Below are 21,328 nucleotides of genomic sequence, written 5' to 3'. Positions count from 1 at the left end.
ATTAAAACATTTTTTTGTATAATATTTTTGCATTATATAAAAAAAAAAAATTATCCGACCATAGTTGTGGAATGAGGAGAAGCTGCTGTGATTCTCATCCCCTGAATACAAATAAAATTCTAATATATTGCGTATGGAGAGAGAAGAAGAATCAATGCCCTCCACATATGGGAAAATTATTGCGTCAGGTGACCGAACGCAGAGATGCGTTCGGTCTCTCTCTGGCTACAGTAACCTGCGCTTTACTGTAGCGGTGCTACAGTAACCTGCGCTTTACTGTAGCGGTGCTACAGTAACCTGCGCTTTACTGTAGCGGTGCTACAGTAACCTGCGCTTTACTGTAGCAGTGCTACAGTAAAGCGCAGGTTACTGTAGCCAGAGAGAGACCGAACGCATCTCTGCGTTCGGTCACCTGACGCAATAATTTTCCCATATGTGGAGGGCATTGATTCTTCTTCTCTCTCCATACGCAATATATTAGAATTTTATTTGTATTCAGGGGATGAGAATCACAGCAGCTTCTCCTCATTCCACAACTATGGTCGGATAATTTTTTTTTTTTATATAATGCAAAAATATTATACAAAAAAATGTTTTAATTTAAATGTGTAAATAGTATTTAACTTCGTTGTAGATCTAGTTAAATGTGAAAAATAAATAAATATAACAATTACTTTATAGAAGTTTAATAATTAAGGAGCTGTTTGATTTATTGTAAAAAATATGTAGAATAGAAAAAATTGTGTATTTGAAATTGTTTAGATGAGAGAAAAAAGAATGTAAGAGATTTTTTTTGTTTGGCTTGAAGTAAAATATTGAATGTAATATAAAATTAAAGTGATGATGGTGGCTTGTGGCAATGGTCGTTGGTGATGATGGGCCGATGGCTAGTGGCTGACGATGTCATTTAACGATGAGTGGCAATTGGTGATGGTGGCTGGTAGGTGGTGAGCAACACGTGGTCGAGGTGGCATCTAATTGTGACTAACGGTCAGCGAATGATGGTTGACGATTGGAGGCTGACCAACTTGTGCTACTGCTGAACATATGGTGGCCAGTTAACGACTACCAACGATGGTGCCCAGCAGATGGCTGGCGATGGTAGCGAGAGGCAGCATGTATTGTGGTTGGTGATTTGTCAACAGTTGTTGGCAGCGATGGCCGACAAACATGCCGAGGTGGAGGGCAACAATAACATAATTGGCTTACAATAAAAAAAATAAATTCCTTCAAAATTTGACAAAATTACGATATATCAAAAATACATTAAAGATTGAAAAAAAAAAAAAAAAAATTACGATATATCAAAAATACATTAAAGATTGTTTATAGTGAGTTTCTTTTTTTCTCATAAAATCAAATACCTAAATTCTTTTATTTTACATCTATTTAACAGCAAATCAAACATCCTCTAAAAATAATATCTTATAAATTCAGATTAAAAAAGAAAAAAAGAATAATCATGATATGCGACGCCCATCGTCATCACCTAATCAATCATCCGAGATTATAAAATGGAAATTTTAAATGATGCAGAGTTGACAGCCGCCAGGAAAGTTTTGCATAAATGGTAAAGTCCCCTCCCCTTATGTATATATTATTATAAATTTTCTGCTTTTGGTGAGTGGAATCCTCATCCCATCATTCGAAGATTGCGTATATCTCAAAACAATTCAAAACAAATGTAAAGCTTATCTTTCATCTAATTAGTTTACGCTGTCTGTGATTTAGTGGTCTTATTACTTTTGAATTTAATGTAATTGCCTAATTAGAAAGTAAAAAATAATGATATTTTTAGAATTTAGGGTAGTGAGCAGGTAGAATTATTACGTGCGGGATCCGAACGTAGAGTTATGTTCGGATTACAATCAAATGACTGTGTGACTAATACATATTATGTATTGACCGTGTATTAACAGTGTAGTGGTGTGTATTAGCTATGTATTGGCTAGTAGAAACTGTGTATTAGGCTATTAGTTGTGTATTTGTTGGGGACGAGGAAGGGTACACATCATAATGACGAAACAAGCAAGAAAGTAAAAACAACTGAAAAATGAAGGACATCAGGATTTAACATGAAAAAATCCAAGATAGGAAAAAAAATCGCGGAGCCACACCACACCAAAAAATCTAATATGAAAATTGGAATAAATAAGTGGATCTCTCATTTCTCTCACTCTCTCCTTGCTTCTCTTGTCACGTCTATGTTATACCTCACTGAAATACAACAAAAAGCCAATTTAAATAACCTCAAGGGACACAACACTTCATTTAAACTAGAAAGAAATCTGTCTAGTCAATCTTGCAACATTGAGACGCTAATTTGGGGCGAATCTAGACCACTACGGTGCTCCGCTCTCTATTGTTTAACGGTGGGGTGCTCGGCTACATAGTGTCGAGGTGCTGTATAACAAAAACAAAGGGGGTAACAAATTAGTCACAGTTTAACTTATTTTTGTAGGGTCCTCAGTTATTTGTCATTCTTATAGTCATTGAAATCATCGTGATAAGAAATCATTTTGACAATAATTTCATGACGTTCAAAATTTCTTAGACCTCTGAAGTTAATTTTAAAAATTAATGCCGATTCAACTCAATCTAAGATTTATTATGGACTATATAGGATTTTTTAGATCCTAATAAAATCAAAGATAATACATATTTTTAATTTTATCTTGAATAAAATTTGCTCAAATTCAACCATATGTCAACCTTCAATTTACAAATGCACAATACGGATCAAACTTGAGCAAGTCAACTCAGGTTTTACTTTTTTAGGTTGATCGGTCTCGAAAAGCAAAATAGATGAATAACATTTGCCAAATTTAGATAGCTCACATTGGTTTGTTGGTTGGGAGCTTAGGCTATCAGCCAAAAGATATTGGGTTGGAATCTTACATATGTGATGTGTGTATGAATTTGTCTTAATTTGCTTAAATATCTAAAAATATATATATATTTGACAATTTTTCTTGCCATTCCGCTATTTTTTCCCGACCATAAAAAAATTGGAAAAGATCTATATATAACTAAATGGGAACTAAGAACTATATAAAAAAGTATTTCACTAATTATTTTGTTTTAGTTGTTGAACTCATGGGAATGTAATTAAATAATGAATTAATGAAATTTGAAGTTCTCAAGCAATCTTATGAACAGACTTATTTAGATCAATAAAATTAAAGCATAAATCGACAAGAGATAGATCTTTGAAATATTTACTAATTATTATATTATATAGATAGTTTTTTTATTTTAAAAATTATATGAATTCTATGTATTTGAAAATTGAGATATCCCTATTTTATATTATAAAAATATTCAGATTTAAATTAATAATTTATATTGTTCCCTATTTAAAACAAAAAATAAAATTTAGGACTTAAATTATAGAATTTATCGAAATGAAATTAATTTTTTGATGATCAAAATCAAATTAAAATTCAAAATAAATAATTTATCTTTGATTTAAAATTAGAAAGAATAAATAATTATTTCTATAATTTTTTGTTTTTTGTAACATTTTTTAAAAATTAAAAAAATTTCTTATAATTTTCATGATAAAATAATAAATTTAGAAGGATTTTATAAAAATTATAAAAAGTAATTAATTTATTTTAGAGATATTTGTCATAACTCATAAGTCATAACTATTAATATTAATAATTTACCCGCCAGACTTAAATGAAAAAAAATAAAAAATCTAATGGCTATTTTCTACCTCGAATAGCTCGCCTGTTTCTCACGGCGTGTAACCGTCTGTGTAGCCAACTTTGTATCTCAATTCTCAAGCCAGTCGTCCTGGTCAACTTAACTGGCCGTAAGTCGTTCCTTTTAATCGGCCCTTCTCTGAGCAAATAAATCCCGAAGGCGTCAGCTCCTTAGCTCCATAGCTAGAGAGAGAACTAATCCACTCTTGTTGAAATCTGGCAAGTCTCACTACAATCAGCGATCAATTGCTGGATTATTTCTTAATCTTTCAGGGTCAGTTCTTTCATGCAAAAATGTTTTTTCACATCCTTTTCTGGATTTCATGCGGAATTTGTTCTTCCTCTTAATATCATTTTGGATTTCCTAACATTTTGATTTCATCTCCGAAAAAACTGGAATGAGCCAATCTCGAAAAGAAAGGCAAGAGGGAACGAAATCATATAATCTATGATCTGTCCTCGTATCGCATAAATAACGATGAAAATTTTATCCATTGTAGAAAGCTCTGCTTATGCCAATGCAAACCCTTGCTATCAGAGTTTTTATTGGAATTTTAGCAATCCAATGAAGAGTCCCGAAGTCGAGGAGGCAATAAGAAATGAATTGATGTTCTGACTTTTATATTTATTTTCTTTGGCTGTGAATTACTGCATGTCGACAAAAATGGGGAGGATAATGGGGGGAACCATGAACTGCTTAAATTTCTCGTGTTCATTAATTTACATTGTGTGTAATGCTTATTCATAACATTAAGGAGAACTATTTTGAATGGTAAATGTTTACTTGATTTTAATTGTATTTTTGTAGATGGGAGAAGTGGCCGAGACGTATACTGTAGATGATGCTCTGATTTCACTGGGATTTGGGAAGTTCCAAACCTTCGTGCTTATTTATTCTGGAGTTGCTTATGCTGCAGAAGCAATGGAAGTGATGATTCTGTCTTTTATTGGTTCAGCTGTTCAATCAAAGTGGAATCTTTCTCCTCATGAAAAAAGTCTTATTTCAAGCGTTGTTTTTGCTGGTATGCTTGTGGGAGCTTATTCTTGGGGTGTAGTTTCTGACAACTATGGAAGGAGGCAAGTCCTTATTACATACCTTGCTAAACTAATATATGTTCATTGGGTCTTTCAAATATCAGCTTTATGTGTTTTGAATGTCCCCGTGAATTTTGTAGTTCCAAAATGTTGAATCTGCTCTATATAATCCTGCTCTTTTACACCTGTCCGGTTATACTTTTTTTGCTTTCTGTAATTCATCCGAGCCTTTGAGGATAAGAATTAGGTCAAACAGAAGAACATAAGTGTCCCTGCAATAGCTTCTATTATTACACTTCAGTCCTTGATCTCAGTAATATCCTTCATTCATCCCTTCAATAGAAAGCCTTCAATATCTTGCCGATATATTTCGAATTCACAAGTTATAGAGAGATCTTGATGGCAGGAAAGGGAAATAAGTTTGAGTTAAATTAAAGTTCATTCCTGTTTACTGTATCATGAACTAATACTTCTATGAAATTTCCTAATGCAAGTATTTCTAATGGTGAATCTTCACCTAGTTTCTGTCATTGAAGTGAAAATAGAAAAAAGAAATGTTTGGATTGCTCTTCTGACTAAGAACTTTTAACAATAAGCATTGCTTCACAGAGAGGCTACTGGGAGCTTTGTTGAATGACTAGCATTCTGCCAAGTATAAGTTTGTGATGACTTTGGTCACAGTCATACCTTTTTCCCACTTTATATGTGTTGTTGTTGGTGTCGTTAGCTTGTCTTTTAAGAGTGAGTGTAAAAGAAAGGATAAAGTTATTGCAGTCCCTTCTTTATTGACGTGCGGCACATATTTTTCAAAAGATATTAATGAGGCAGTTGAGAAAATTGGGTTTTCCCCTGTAATTGATAACTCAACACTTTGTTGATGAAGACAAAGGCTTTGTCTGGGACAGCTTTCTTCCTGCTTCTTAAAACAATTTTTTAGTACTAGAAAGTTGCTTTAAGAAATATTAAAAAAGCCGTCCCAAATAAAGTCAAACTTGCATCTAGCTTTTATCCATTAGTTTATTTTTTTAGGGTTTTTTAAGCGTTGGATCTCTAGTATATTGATCTAAATTTGACTCATAGTAATCCTCATATCTTAATTATCTTAGCTTTGTCAAATATAAAAGGAAAAGTCTCTTTCATGTTTTTACCACCCTCCTTACATATACTCTTTTTGCAGGAAGGGATTCCTTTTTACAGCACTAGTGACTAGTGGGGTTGGCTTTCTCAGTACATTTTCCCCTAATTACATTGCTTTGGTCATCTTTCGTTTTTTTGTTGGTGTTGGATTGGGGGGAGGACCTGTTCTTTTCTCCTGGTGTCTTGAGTTCGTTCCTGCTCCTAATAGAGGTGCCTGGATGGTGGTATTTTCCTTTTTCTGGAGTATTGGCACAATCTTGGAGGCTTCGCTTGCATGGGTATGGTTCCTTTCCCAATTCCAAAAAAACTCTTTTTGTAATTTAATACTGCCTCATAGATTAGCACAAAATAAACACAACTTTTTTTTTAAAACATTCTTCACACCATTGTATAAAAAGGTGGCTAAATTACATAACCTCTTTGAAGTCTGCATGGGACTGTTTCGGATACATTTCTATTTTATTTTCTCTCTCTTAATTTTACTTATTTCAAGAAGGGGCATTTATTTTTACAGCTCCAGCAACCAAGAGCTGTGACATCACAGCTTTCAATTCACTGTGACAAACTCCTTGTGAGAAATGGAAACCTGATTGTCTCCTATTCTGTTTGGGCTATCGTTGCTTGATCCATGGGCTTGATCAAAGATAAATACCAGACTGGTTTTAATGGTTTCTGAGATAGAAGATGTAAAACCAAATTGGGTCCTAAGATATGCCATCACCTGCAATCCAACAGGACAAAATGTGTGGCTTATCAAGTTTCTTGTTTTGCTTTGGCTTTTTAAATGTGTGGCAATCCCTGGCTTAACAATCAAGTGGTGTAGACCTACGTTATACTTAAAGATGACTATCTAATGGATCATTGTAATTTTTTGCGATGTCATCACTTGATTTGGCACCATGGGATGGTTCGATTCTTGGTCTTTTAAATTCAACTAGACAATTTGAGCTAGGCCATCCATCATTTCTATATTTTTAGTGGGCTTTGAACTTTGCTCCCTAGTCTCTGCTGAGAGGGTTTTAGGGTTTTTGGGTCAAAATTTCATAAGACAAATTAGATTTAAGATAAGACATTACATAAACATTTCATTCTCATTTCGTGAGGATTTTTTGATATGGTTTCAAGTTTTTCATAGGTGCCCTCTCGATAATGAGAGAGACCTTTCGATTAAAGCTAGGGGTGTCAAATTGTGTTCACGGGTTAGGTTCGAGTCAAACCCGACTTTGACTTGATAGTTTTTTACCTGACTCGATTCGGGATTTGGGTCACTTTTCCCAACTGGAACCCTACTCGATTTAGGTTCGGATCAACCCAACCCGACCCGTAAGCAATTAGAGTAATGACATTTGCAAAATTAATTTTACATATATAAGAAACTGCAACAACAATTATGCCATGTATTGGCATTTGGCAAGGTAAAGTATACTAAAAACTTATAAGTATTGTATAAATTATTTACAAATTACAATGTTACATTTTTACATAATACATTACAATTTACACATAAACTAAAATTACATACTTAACAACTTAGAAGCATAAATTAGAAACTAAACAATCTAAAATATGAAATTATAGGTCCAACTCAATCACATTCTGCAAAAATGCTCAAGATATCATAAACCCTCCTACTCTTTAAGTTGAATTAACTGCAAAAGAAAGATGATTAAACACTTAAATTTTAAAAGTCTTAAAAAGATAAAATTCTAAATCATGAGATAGTATAACTATAAAGCTTTAAGAAATAGCTCAGGTAAACCCTCCAACTCATTCAACAACTAATGAAAAGTGAATAAATAATGAATATTTGATATTTCTAATTCTCTATTATCATATAAGGTAGCAATTTGTTTTAAACTTAATTTAGTATCTGTTAAACAATATAGTATCTGCTCTTGATCGAAGCTAACACAAATGTCACCTTGTTGCAATAGTATTTACCCCGACGACTCTCACTTTTAGTTTAGAAGGTTTCTCATCATTGCTTGAGATTTTATAGCTTTACCCTTTACCTTAATTCATCAAACATATGAAATTGATGAAGCATTAGAAGTTCAGATTCAACAACAACCCACAACCCATAGCCACAGCCACAACCCATAGGCCAACAACATTATAGCAGCCTTAGCGGGATTCAGGAAAAGAAAACAATAGCCAACAAGCTTGGGGAACAACAACCAGTGGGCAAAATAGAGACCAACAACAGACATAAAAAACACGTACAGAGAACTCAGAAATTGCCAAAAAATAGAGGAATCCTTCTAAACATGTGTAATAATTAGTAGCATCATCTAAGTAGGTATAATAAACGACAACAGTTGCACAACAATGATAGTATGTTTTGCCAATAGATTTAATCATTGGCATTTTAAATAAAATTGAATCATTGGCATTTTAAATAAAATTGTTTGATAACTAATAACAGCAGCTAAGCAGATATTATAACTGCATATAAGCATTTAAATTTTATGAATTATTGTAACTGTTGCAACCATTAAGACTTAAGCATAAGAAAAGTCCAGGAGAATTCAATATTCAACAAGTAGTTTAATTCAGCAAATCAGAAAATGCATTAGGAGCACCGCCTACTTGCACATTATCATCAAAAGGAGTACTTTCAACAACTGTGTTAGAATCCTCCATCTAACAAAGGCCATATGAAAATATTTGTTAAAGTTAATGTAAATATGAAGCTACAGTAGAGAAGCATGAGTTCAACAATATTAAAAAACTCAATCAGTCACAATAAATCATCATCAAGAGGATGAATAAGTCAACGAGCATATTACTGCTCTTCTTCGCGATCAGATTAAACATTTATGCTGATAGCTTGATACATATTTATGCTTTACCATTCATTTCACTCACCAAACCAAGATGACAAGAATTGGAGAACTATAGTTATAAGTAAATCAGATCACTGACTAAAAAAATGGGCGGCTAATAAATGAAATTTCTCTACATAAACTAAAATAAAAAGCTAAAATCCTACAAGCTTATCCTGTTATCCCTCAGCTAGATGGCCCAAATTGATGGAACATCAAGGTAAGATAGCTCGATAGGATGTAATCATATTTGAATAAAAATCATAAAGAACTAGAGGATATGTAGTAATATTTAGGATTGACATCACCTAGGGTTTCTTAATCATGCAAACACAATCTAGGATTTTTCGTTTGAGAACTCAAATATGAAAAAAAATTTGTGAAAACTCATGATAAAGACTAAAATTCTTGCTAAGAAATCATCCTATCATCCCATTATCTTGAAATTAAAAAAGCTACAAGTTGTCGATAGATGCCGGCAAAATCTGAATCCTGAAGGGGATACCTAACTACAAGGGGAAAAAAGGGGACCTGAATTCGTCGCCTGCGATCAGAGCTTAATTTCTTGAGAAATCGAACATACAACAAGCACTCAAACAAAAAGAACGCTGAACGCAGAAAGGAACAAGGGAAAGGGCACGAAACGAAATAGTAAAACTGATAGCCGTAAGACGAAACACATGCGCCCTTAACTCGCCCATAGTCCGTAATGTTAATGAAGAAATTGGATCAATATCGGGTTTTTGGGTTGACCCGACCACGACTCAAAACTAAAATCGGGTCAGATATTCGAACCCAAACCCGACCAATGTGCTAACTAGGTCGACTCGAACCCGAAATTTTTAGGTCGGGTCGGGTTTTCGGGTCATGTCAAATATTGACACCCCTAATTAAAGCTAGTCATTAGAAGCTAAGTACTTGGTATATAATAATACCAAATTTGTTATAGGATTTGAAATTTACCACCTTACGCTTATAGTAAATTATAGGGAGAATGATAATTAATCGGATTAAAATCCCATGGTTCTGTTATTATGTGTTATCATGGTCCATTGTCTATTTAATTAGAGGAGGTTGTCGACTTAACCCGATCGAAGGATTGTTATTGGCAGCCATAAGTTGTTTTGGCTAAAAGAATCTTGCAGACTTGGGGTGGATGTTCATCTAAAGAGACATTCAAGTTAATCATTGACAATAGAGGACTTTGTGCTCTATCAAGTGCACTTTATGATTCATTGTTAAGGATTTTAGCAATTGGAAACTTGTGAGTTTTGGCTGAGATCTTAATTTAATGGTACTATTTTGCAGTAAAATCATTTTGTCAAAAGGCCTTGATCATAATCTTTTATTTGTGATGCCATTCAACGACAAAATCACTAGTTTGAAGACACATGCCACATCTTTGTTGGTGTAAGATCTTTTGGAAATAAATCGTAGAGATACACTCAACAAGACGGTGGATATTTACTAGCTGAGGTTATTCCCAAATTTATCACTTTGGACAAGTGGTCGCGGAGGGTGGATGAATTTTACTTTTGAGTTTTAAAAAGGTAGATTTCGCTTAAATATTTTCTTTTTTTGGCTAGGATGTTATATTTCTTTGTAGAAATTTGAACCTCACAATAATTTGGTTTGTGACTTCGGAACATTTAAAAAATAAAATAGAGTTATTTTCAGTTGAGATTCACTATCAAAAAGGCCATCATTAGATTATTTGAATGATTTCATTTTATTATTTGAATATTATCAACTCACTCCACTTGCCAATAGAGGATCAGATTTAAGTATTTACTTTTGAGAGCTATCATACAAGTAGTAAACACAAGATTTTGCATTTATAATGAATTTTCTTTGTAAAAGTCATTGAAGCTAACATGAAGATCAGTGAATCCTCTTCTTTTATTGCCTATCTGAGCTTGCTTATATGCTCAATTTAGACAATTCATCTTGCAACCATCTTACATCATCCAACCACGACATCTTGGAGGTCATCCTCATAACTAATTGTTAAACTAGTCCACTGGACCGGTCTAGCCAGTCCAGGCGGGACCGGCTTGCGGGCGAAGCGGAGCTTTTTTCCGCCTGTAGCGGATGCTGCACAAGCCGCATGAGCTGACGGAGCCTTTTAGGAAATTTTTTTGAGGGTTTTGAGAGGGAAATTTGAATGTAGGGATTGTTTAGAGATTTCCTTTTGATTTGTATGCATTAAGTAGTTGATTTTCCTAGGATTAGGACATCTTAAATTTGGCAGAAATTTGAGATCTCCTAGATTTAGGTTTTCTTTGGGATCTAGCGGTGTCTAGAGATTTGGGAGAGATCGATCCTCCTCTCGAATTGAGGATCAACTGTATCTTGCTATTTTTCGTTTCCCTTTCATCAAGTAATTCAAATTATTTATTGTTTTGCGATTTTGTGTGGATTTTTGTGAAGAATTATCTCTATTTTTAGAAGATTGATAGGAAATACTTGCGATCTACAAGTGTTTCCTATCAAATTGGTATCAGAGCACGTCGATCAAAGGGGAACCAATGGCCGGAAGGAAAGTGGAAATTTTGGAGGGAGAACTTGGGCAACTCAAAGGAGATTTTGAGGAAAAAAATGACTTATTTTCAAAGTCAGATTGCATCCGTCAATGAAAAGATGGAGGAAAAGTTCGCCGTGGTGGAAGACTTGTTGAAGAAATTGCTTGGAGCCAAAACTAAACTGGTGACATCAGAAACAAAAGAAACTACCGGCGGCCATGGAAGAGATGGGAACCCTAACACATCTAGGGGAAGGGAAAAGCCAGAAGTGGAGATCCTGGAGGAAGAAAACGGAATGTCTCATCTAGAACCACTTTCTAGGGAGGAGATGAGCATTGGCTACACAAAAAGGTGTGTTGAATTTGTAAGGCGAGGAGATGATTTTGATCGCTGTGGTGTTGATTGTGAAAGAAGAAGAGGGGATTTCGATGAATGGTTTGGGTATTATCGCCGGAGGGAAGATCGTGACAATTGGAGAGAACCTCCACTTCGAGGAATGGGAGGTTATGGAGGATTTAGGGGAAATGGGTGTGACCCGAGGGTGAGAAACTTGAAGATGCCAATCTTTGAGGGGGAGGATGCACACAGGTGGATCTACAAGTTAGAAAGATATTTCGCTATCAATGGGTTGACAGAGGAGGAGAGATTGACGGTGGCGGGCCTATGTTTAGAAGGGATGGCTTTGTCTTGGTATCAGTGGAGGGACATGCGACGACCCATACGAAGTTGGAGAGAGTCCAAGGATTGTTTTGTAGAGCATTTCCGAACTGGCAGGGGAGGAGACTTCTACGAGCAGTTCTTTGCCTTGACACAGAAGGGTTCAATGACGAAGTACCGGGAGACATTCCAGTACCTTGCTAGCCGATTGGACCGCCTTTCTGAGACAGTGCTAGAGGGAAACTTCATGAAGGGATTGACGCCAGAGATTCGAGCAGCTGTTAGAGTAATGAGGCCTCGTGACTTGGGAGAGGCTATGGAGCTAGCTCAATTGGTAGAAGATCAGAGGCACCTGGAGGGAGAGACGGGAGGCGGCAGCTCAGGAGACTCGTACAGGATGACCACCACTTTATTGAAATCCAAGGAGCCAACACCGGATACTCTTCGAGGGACTTCGAATAAAAAGACCGCAGGAGGAAGACCTGGGGACAACTTCAAGAAGCTCACAGAGACATAATTACAGGAGAAGAGGGCGAAGGGGCTTTGTTTCAGATGTGACGAGAGGTATACGCCGTGGCACAGGTGTAAGGACCGAACTCTTCAGGTTATTACTGTTTGTGATGAAGAAGGAGTGGAGGGTGTCGTCTTTCCACCTTGCGGACAAGGTGAATCTTTGGGAGGGGAGTATTGTTAGACCGATCCACTAGACCGGTCCAGCCAGTCCAGGCAGGACCGACTTGCGGGCGAAGCGGAACTTTTTTCCGCCTGTAGCGAATGCCGCACAAGCCGCATGAGCTGACGGAGCCTTTTAGGAATTTTTTTTTAGGGTTTTGAGAGGGAAATTTGAATGTAGGGATTGTTTAGAGATTTCCTTTTGATTTGTATGCATTAAGTTGTTGATTTTCCTAGGGTTAGGGCATCTTGAATTTGGCGGAAATTTGAGATCTCCTAGATTTATGTTTTCTTTGGGCTCTAGCGGCGTCTAGAGATTTGGGAGAGAACGATACTCCTCTTGAATTGAGGATCAACTGTATCTTGCTATTTTCCATTTTCCTTTCATCAAGTAATACAAATTATCTACTGTTTTGCGATTTTGTGTGGAATTCTCATTGTTTTTAGAAGATTGATAGGAAATACTTGCGATCTACAAGTGTTTCCTTTCACTAATCTTGCCATATTTGAAGTTAGTTTTAAGACAAAATTACCCTCATTTTATTAACTTGCAAACTAGTGTAGATTAGTTACACTTGCAAACTTTCCACTACTTTTCAAAGCTTGCAGAATATTACACCCACCTTATCAAGCTTTCAATGGAGCCATGATTTATCAATGCTTATGAACTATAATGGCTTATTTAACTTCTGCAGTGTCAGCATATCCTAGTGCTTAAGAGACATCTATGCTAAGCCAACCGTTCATAGCTTGTTCTGACACTAATGAACTGCTCCTTGGTATCTAAATTCGCGAGCTCTAGCCAAGTCCCATATTTCTTGTGAATCCCTCAGAATTATCCTTGTTTCCATTAGCATTATGCCCTTAACAAAGGTAAGGCCTTCTCCAACCGAACTCCAAATGCATGAATGACGTCGCTTGCGAGCTCCAGTCGAACGGCAAAACTTCCGGTATTTGGTTGCAGGTGAACAGTGCGACGTCAATATTGGTGTTGCACTGTTCACTTGCGTTATTTTTCTGTCTCTTCAGGATTTGTCGAAGAAAAGTGCGAAGGAGAAAGACGGTTACCTGGGCGCAAAATGGAGTTCTAATGCAGTTGAATCACGCCATTTTTTGGTTACAGATTGATGTGAAACGTAATGCATGGAAACAAGAACTGCTTGGGGATTTTAATATAAGATTGTTGAAGCTTTGCTAGTTATAGAATTAATGCTTATCCAAATTAAGTTCTCGAAATTATCAAGTCGAAATTAAGTAAGGCATGTGGTTACAACTAGATTAATGGGACAATATCAAATTGATAACATAGAATCCAGGGAGGGGGCGGCGGCAAGAGCAAGGGAGGGAAGAGTGTGGGGGAAAAATTCTCGGGATCCAAAACATGAAAATCCAATCTCCCACTAGTGGCTTCAATCCAAATCTCCACAACACGAAGTGCTCAAGAGAACTAAAGAAAAATGAAAGACAAAAAAAAACCTAGAACTCACAAAGAGATATAGTTCTCCTACGAACTCACTAAGAGATCGAGGAGGGTGAACTCACAAAGAGAACACAAAGTAAATTTTTCATTTCATCAAAAAAACTTCTCTTACATGAGAAAAGGGCCATATATATAGGCTAGACCACCAAATGACAAAGAAAACAAAAGACTAAAATGCCCCTTGGGCTACAATAGCGACTAAATACCCATAAGGGCAAAAACGGAAACACATACAAATCAAATAAACCACTACATAAATGACTCAAAATAAAACTCATGATCGTGGCCGTCGATCTCCGACGTCTCCTGATGGTACATATGTCGAAATTGCTGACGATGTCCTCATCACACATTTTGGAGTGAAAAATGAGATTTTCGGTTGGAGATGCCCTAAGGGCTAGAAAAATTCATAGGATTTTTGAGACAACAAGAAAAAAACAGTTGGGTTTAGACCAGGATATGCCATCCCTTCTATTCTGTGGGAAAAGCTATAAAAGAATGTATGGGGAAACTTGTGACATTCAAATTTCTGTCGATTACTTCGTTTGTTGATTGTTCCATTTCTATACGAGTAAATTTTCGACAAGCCATTCTGTATAAAGAAAAACACATTCCAGTGCTTGTACGAGAGCAGGCAAATATCTTTACATACCTTATGAATTCTGATAATGCTAACGATTAACTGCTCCAAACTGTTTATGCAGGCAATCATGCCCACATTAGGCTGGAGGTGGTTGCTAGCGCTGTCCTCTTTGCCATCATTTCTGTTGCTTATATTTTATGCCTTCACGCCTGAATCACCAAGGTATCTCTGCATGAAAGGAAGAAAATCTGATGCATTGCGTGTTTTAGAGAGCATGGCTAGAATGAACAAGAAAGCTCTTCCTTCTGGTGAACTTACCTCTGACGGAAAGGCGGACCCTCAAGATTTTGATGAAAATACCCAACGCGCTCATGCAGAACAAGTCCACAAAGCTGGATCTTCTTTTAGTGAAGATGTGGCGTCTAAGGTCAAGTGTGTAGGTTCACTGTATAAGCTTCTAGCACCAAAGCTAATCAGAACAACTCTTCTTCTATGGATGGGCTTTTTTGGAAATGCTTTTACATATTATGGTGTTATCTTGCTAACCTCTGGATTAAGTGATGGAAATTCAAAATGTCGGTCAACAACATCGCATAATAGTACAAAAGAAGGAACCCGTCTTTACAAAGATGTGTTCATCACTAGCTTGGCTGGTAGGTTGGTTGATAGGCTTTGTTCTTTTTTTTGTTAGATTTGTAGAACTGATTTATTTTTATCATCAAGTAAGCTGATCAATAACTTAAGGTTTCTAATTTTGGCAGAGCTTCCAGGTCTTTTTTTATCAGCTGTGATTGTTGACAGGATTGGTAGAAAGCTTTCAGTTGCAACCATGCTGTTTATCACTTTTTCTTTCTTGCTTCCATTGATTTTTCATCATAAAGAATTGACTACAACAGCGCTTCTATTTTGTGCTCGGATTTGCATAACAGGAAGCATCACCACTCTTTCGATATATGCTCCAGAGGTCAGTATCTTGAGCACAATTCTTCTGTGAGAATCATTTTTTCAAACACCTGATGCTGCATTGATATCCAAATAAATGGCACTTGTAGATTTAAACTAAACAAAATAAGGAAAAAGCTTCATAATCTAATCCCCAATCAAATCAACTATTTAGAAAAATAATCAACTTCTAATCAATTACAATTATTAGCCATTAAACTTTCCAAAATAAAGTTTATTTAGATTCAAAATTATTTCCAAATCAACAATTCTATGAATCTCGTCTTAATCTCCAGACTCAGATCCACTGAGGCTTCTTGGTCTCTGAAGAGAAACAGAAACTTAATACAGTCCTCTCCATACCCTTAGAAAATTTCTCTGTTGCTGTTGAAATACCAGCACAAAATGACTTGATAAGTTGTTTTGTCTTTGAAGCAAGAAACTGCGAGATGCACTGAAGCACATGAATTCTCTTTAGCTTTGATGGCTTCAAAATATGTAAGAGTCGCTGACCTTCATTCATTTTCCTTATTTTGCAGATTTATCCTACCTCAGTAAGGAGTACAGGTTACGGAACTGCGAACTCGTTTGGGAAAATTGGTGGGATCATTTGTCCCATTGTTGCGGTTGGCTTGGTAGATGATTGCCATCTATTAGCAGCTGTTCTTCTATTTGAAGGTGTCATATTTTTGACAGGTCTGGCTGTAATCTTATTCCCCTTTGAAACCAAGGGCTGTGAGCTAAAAGATTCTGTGGAGAGTTCAGTCTCTCCTGCCTGATTCCTGATTGCAGCTTTCAGATTTCTCTGGTCCTGTTTTTCAACTGTAATGTGAATTGATTCCATTGTCAATAGTATGAAATTATTTATCGTAGGCTTCGTTTGGGACGGCTTTCTTACTGCTGCTTAAAATAGTTTTTAGTACAAAAGTTAAAATTTATGTACTCGAAAGCTTCTTTAAGAAACAGTAAAAACCAGAGCTTTTTCTCCGATTGTTAATGAATTTGCTTCACCCAATTCACGTTGATCTGTTAGTTGGGAGCTTTAACTACTAACTAAGAAGGTTTAAGTTTGAGTCTTCCGTATATGATGTGTGTGTGAGTTTGCCTTAATTTTTTTTTTTATAATTTTGTTTAGCGAACTGATATCATATTTTCATTTGACTATAAATTTTTATATATTTTTTTAAAAAATTTATGATGGGAGAAGCTTTTTCACAACTAAAATTGCAAATGTAATAGCTGCAATAAAACTTTTTTTATCTGACTTGTAAAAAAATTATGACATCACAGCAGTTTAAAAAACTCATGCCTGCTATACCCAACCAGTATTTTGTCTGTTTAATATGGGACCGATTAGTTACAGTGCAGAGGTCCAGAACTCTGCTATATGAAGCTAAAAAGGCTTCTTCATTCCAAAATAAAAAGCTTCTTCAGAAGGATGGGCAAGTTTTATTTTTCTGGGTAGCACTTGTAAATTTCAGCTTTTTCACTCCATAAAGCAAATATGATATGAAAGATAATAGGAATTGCAGGAATTTAATAAAAAGTGTTAAGCTTGCTAATTTTAAAATTAATGTTTTACAAGATTAGGTTCTAGGATCACTTAGTTGTTGTTTTGAGTTGGCTTGCAATTACAAATTAGGTGAGATGGGCAATTTAAAATAACAATAAAATTAAAATAAAGCTAGATGCACAAGAATAGATATCCACCAATTAACAAATAGAAATTTCACTTTGAGTTTCTCTTACTCCCACTCTAGAGGGTTGTTTTAGCAGAAGAGTATTTTCAGCAAACATAATGATGCCACTAAAAGACAGAGGAAGCCTGCAGTATTGCCCAAAGAAAACTTAGCTGGAGGAGAAGAAGTTGATGGAGGTTGAAGAACTTACCACTGCCCGGAGGTTTGATGCTCGTTGATGGTTGTCGTCAAAGTGAAGAGGATCCGGTCTACGTAGTCGTCAACGGTGTGGTCAATCTCCAAGTTTAGGTCAAAGAAGGGTGATCTCAACACATCTACTCTTCCTTGATGGTCGTATACGAATCTATGGTCTTTTTCAGGATCAGCCATTCATGGGGAATAAGCCGGAGTTGTGTAACTTCTCCCTTGGGGGTGTATGAAATAAGGGAGAAGAGAAGAGCAGGAAGAGGGAAAGGTTTGTGTGGTCGGCCAAGGCTAGGAGAAGTGGCCTCTTTAATTTCGACTTTTGGTTTATGTGGGTGGAGGGGCACTAAATTAAAATATGAATTTTAATTTCAGATTTATAAGAGAAAGGAGGGAATATTTTTGAAATTCGAATCTCCTTTAATGAGGGAGTAAGTGGGGCAGCCCACCTTGAAGAAAGGGTGTTGATTGATAGTAATAAAGAGAATTAATTAAAAGAGAGGGAATAGGGGGGCCGACCAAAGGTGGGAGGGAAAGGGTGTACACATTCGATGTTTGTGGATCCTTGCATTAATTGTTGATTGGGAAATAAAATCTGAATTAATTTCAGATTTGTGGTAATTGAGAAACTTCCTAAAATATGAAACATTAATTAGGAAAGAATTCGAAATTCAAATTATTTTGATTTCAAATTAGAATACTTTCTAAATCAATAGTGGGCTAATTTAGAAAAGTAATGAATGTAGGGGAACAAGGGGGGCCGACAGCTAGGGCTTAGGGATGACAGCTAGGGGTAGAGGACGAGGGAAAGGAGGCTTGGCTGGCGGCTTTTGGGTGGAGTTTGGCCGGCGGTAGTGGGGATTAGGATGATGGGTTGGGTGGAGGGGAGTAGTGGCCGAGGGTGGTGGGAGGACGAGGGAAGGAGGCTTGGACGGCTGTTTTGGGTGGGGTTTGCTGGCGGTAGGTGAGAAGAAAGGGTGGGGACGAAGAAAGGAGAAAGGAAAACCGAGAGCCCGGACTCTTCTGGCGGCTGTCAGGTATTTTCTTTGGCCCTTTACTAGGGTTCAGGGTTCTCTATTCTCTCAAAAGCTCACAAAACAGCGAAGAACAAGAGTTAAAATTTTATTCATCAATCATAATCCAATATAATAGAGAAGACCCTCATATATAGGCCTCACAATCAAAAAAGGAAAAAGACTGAAAGGCCCTCTAGGCTACAGCACAAGCTAATCCCTCTCAAAGGTATAATGGTAAAAACTAAAACATAAAAAAAAAACAGAAGTACATAAGATGCATAAAAAAATAAAGACTTCTAATCGTAGCTGTCGATCTACGATGCCTCATCTGATAGACGCACCAGAATCTCTTGCTGATGTCTTCATCAAAATATGTTAGTATTAATAATAATGTTCATTTTGAGCATTCAATTAATTTCAATCATAGTTTCAATAATTTGAATCAAATAATTTCAACACATAGGAAAATTTTCACAACCTTAATATGAATTTCATCAAACAATCATCTATTTAGTCCGTAATAACATAACGTCGGTGTTAAACAGAAGGCTTCATTTGGGGCAGCTTTCTTACTACTTTTAAAGAAACTTTTTAGTACAAAAGTTTCTTGAACTAGAAATTTTTGTACTAGAAAGCAATAAGAAAGCAATTTTAAACGTAGCCAAAGTCTTGCATATATTGATATTTAAAATTCTTGAACTGTGCTTAAAAGTGAATTGGGAAACTTGTTTGAAACATCTAACTTCATTTAGATGAGTCCTGTCAGTGTCTAAATGAAAAATATGGAAATTTGTTGGTAAAAATATTTTTATCCAAATCATATGCTGATGGGCTTAATAAATATCTATGAAGAAAGTAAATTATACTATTAACAAAGGTGATGCTTGGCCTAACTAGATTTATGAATTTTATATTGGTTTTTTAATCTCAAGAGTAAATATTTTATAGATATCACATATTAAATAAAGGCAATACTTGACCTAATAACATCAATTCATGGGTTCAATTCAATTATATGCTTGCTCTCCGCAGAGAACTACGTTCATCATTTACGTTCATCATGTCAGTCTCTAATCAATGAGTTATGATGGTGTGTGATTCAAATAGGAATACATTTAAGCCCGATACATTAGTGATCAAATCCATTCTTAACCAAAATCTTAAATCTATATGTAAGGATCAACCGCTAGATGATTTCATGAGATAATCTATTTGAACATCGGGTGTACGTTAAGTTGGCGTATATGAAAATCTAATTAATGTGTGATGTTCAATTATCACTTTGATTAGAGAATATTCAAGTCTCATTAACCAATGTTTATTTTACTTTCAATTATTAATGGCTCAAACTAATTTGTTAATATATTTTAAGACTTAAATTTGTATCATTAAAGGTTATAAAACACTCAATAGAGATAAGCATAACATACCCTAGAGTGAACTATGCCATCACAAGGTTTGAGTCCTAGAACCTAAATTTCAATGAATTTGTTGTTTTAGATAACAAGGAGATGGGAGAACCAATCTCCAAGTCCACTTAGGTGACAAGGTGCTAAAGGACTAAATGTTAATTCACTTTAAAATCTTAGATCCTATATCTAAAGGTCATGATCCAAACTAATGGAATGAGCAAGTGCTCATTCCAATTGTCCCTAGCTTTTATATCTAAGGTAATCAAGATTTTATGATATTAGGAAAATCATGATATGCTTAAGTCATTTCTATATGATACATGCTCTTTTTTGTGGAACTTGTTCATATAGTAATTTTCTTCTCTATGACTTTTGAGTGTGTGCTTCTTCTATGAAACCCGTCCATGTTGTTATCCCTCCCACCAAGACCTCATTTCCTTGCTCCCCCTCACTCAAACGTCCTATTATTACCATCATCTATCACCTCCCCCTTGGATAGGAAGGGGCTCTGGATAAATATTTGATCATTTGCAGCTTGGTTCTTGTACTGTGATGATACCTCCTTTCCCTTTGTCATCCACTGATCCATAGTGATTGAAGGTTTAGGTCTCATTGATTATGGACACTATTTGAGGAGCTATATCCCTCGATAATAGTTTTTGTATTGCTACTTATGATAGACCGTGCATTTGAACTACCGCCACACACTTCATCTCTCTCACTGAACATCATCATGTGTCTCTATGTCATATCCTCTCAACATCCATCTCTCGCCATGAGTTGAGAAGTATCTGATATCTAAGGTTAGTCCTCTTAGCTAATTCATTCCATACCCACAAACATAGCCGACTTACTCCCGATTAAATCATCGTCGTCCGCTCAAGCTCACTCTAATCGAGGCATCGCTAATGACTCACATACTTCACCTTGGTGATGTTCCTTCCATAGGAGTTGCTACCCCTGATAGCCACAAGTCGATCGTATGTGATGGGCAAACCAATTATGCTAATATACAATCATTTCAACTTTAAGGTCATATTAGCCTCACCTATAGGAGATGGATTGTTAAATGCCTATTTACCTTTTCTAGACGCTTCTTTTGCCATATGAAGACTTACAATATATGCATACACACAAATATTTGTTCAACTGCCATTCAATATATAATTTTAGTTCTTAAGATTACATAAAGATTGCTTTAATATTATTAAATATACATCATAAGTTATTTTTATGTGCCTTATAAACAATCAAAAAATCATAATATTTGACTGATTTTTACTCCTAATTATTTCTTATATATTATCTCTAAATTAATGACCTTGATTTTTTTTCCTTGAGTGCTAATAATGGTTAAAGCTGGTAATTTAATATAAAATAGATATTATTTATCGATAATTTATATAAAAACACAAACATGAGCTAATTCGTCCAAAAGCTCTTTGAACTTTGCT

General features: G+C 35.8%; 1 protein-coding gene and 1 long non-coding RNA gene across 2 annotated transcripts; one reads left to right on the top strand and one right to left on the bottom strand.

Moving 5' to 3' along the window:
- The first annotated feature begins 3,849 nt into the window (after nucleotides 1-3,849).
- LOC110106298 (organic cation/carnitine transporter 7) lies at nucleotides 3,850-16,560 on the top strand. The gene is made up of 6 exons (XM_020836154.2): nucleotides 3,850-3,984; nucleotides 4,519-4,787; nucleotides 5,923-6,160; nucleotides 14,743-15,274; nucleotides 15,383-15,585; nucleotides 16,103-16,560. The coding sequence occupies exons 2-6, from the start codon at nucleotides 4,519-4,521 to the stop codon at nucleotides 16,340-16,342; spliced, it is 1,482 nt and encodes a 493-aa protein (XP_020691813.1). The 5' UTR covers nucleotides 3,850-3,984; the 3' UTR covers nucleotides 16,343-16,560.
- LOC110106299 lies at nucleotides 7,306-15,081 on the bottom strand. The gene is made up of 3 exons (XR_002304218.2): nucleotides 14,940-15,081; nucleotides 14,691-14,849; nucleotides 7,306-7,531 (listed from the first exon to the last, which is right to left on the bottom strand). It is a non-coding gene; the product is annotated as an uncharacterized LOC110106299 (long non-coding RNA).
- Nucleotides 16,561-21,328: the final 4,768 nt, after the last annotated feature.

The sequence above is a fragment of the Dendrobium catenatum genome, unplaced genomic scaffold (assembly GCF_001605985.2).
Source record: "Dendrobium catenatum unplaced genomic scaffold, ASM160598v2 fragScaff_scaffold_1021, whole genome shotgun sequence".
Taxonomy (NCBI): domain Eukaryota; kingdom Viridiplantae; phylum Streptophyta; class Magnoliopsida; order Asparagales; family Orchidaceae; genus Dendrobium; species Dendrobium catenatum.
Note: the sequence above shows the minus strand (reverse complement) of the source record. Positions and strands in the feature narration are given on the sequence as shown.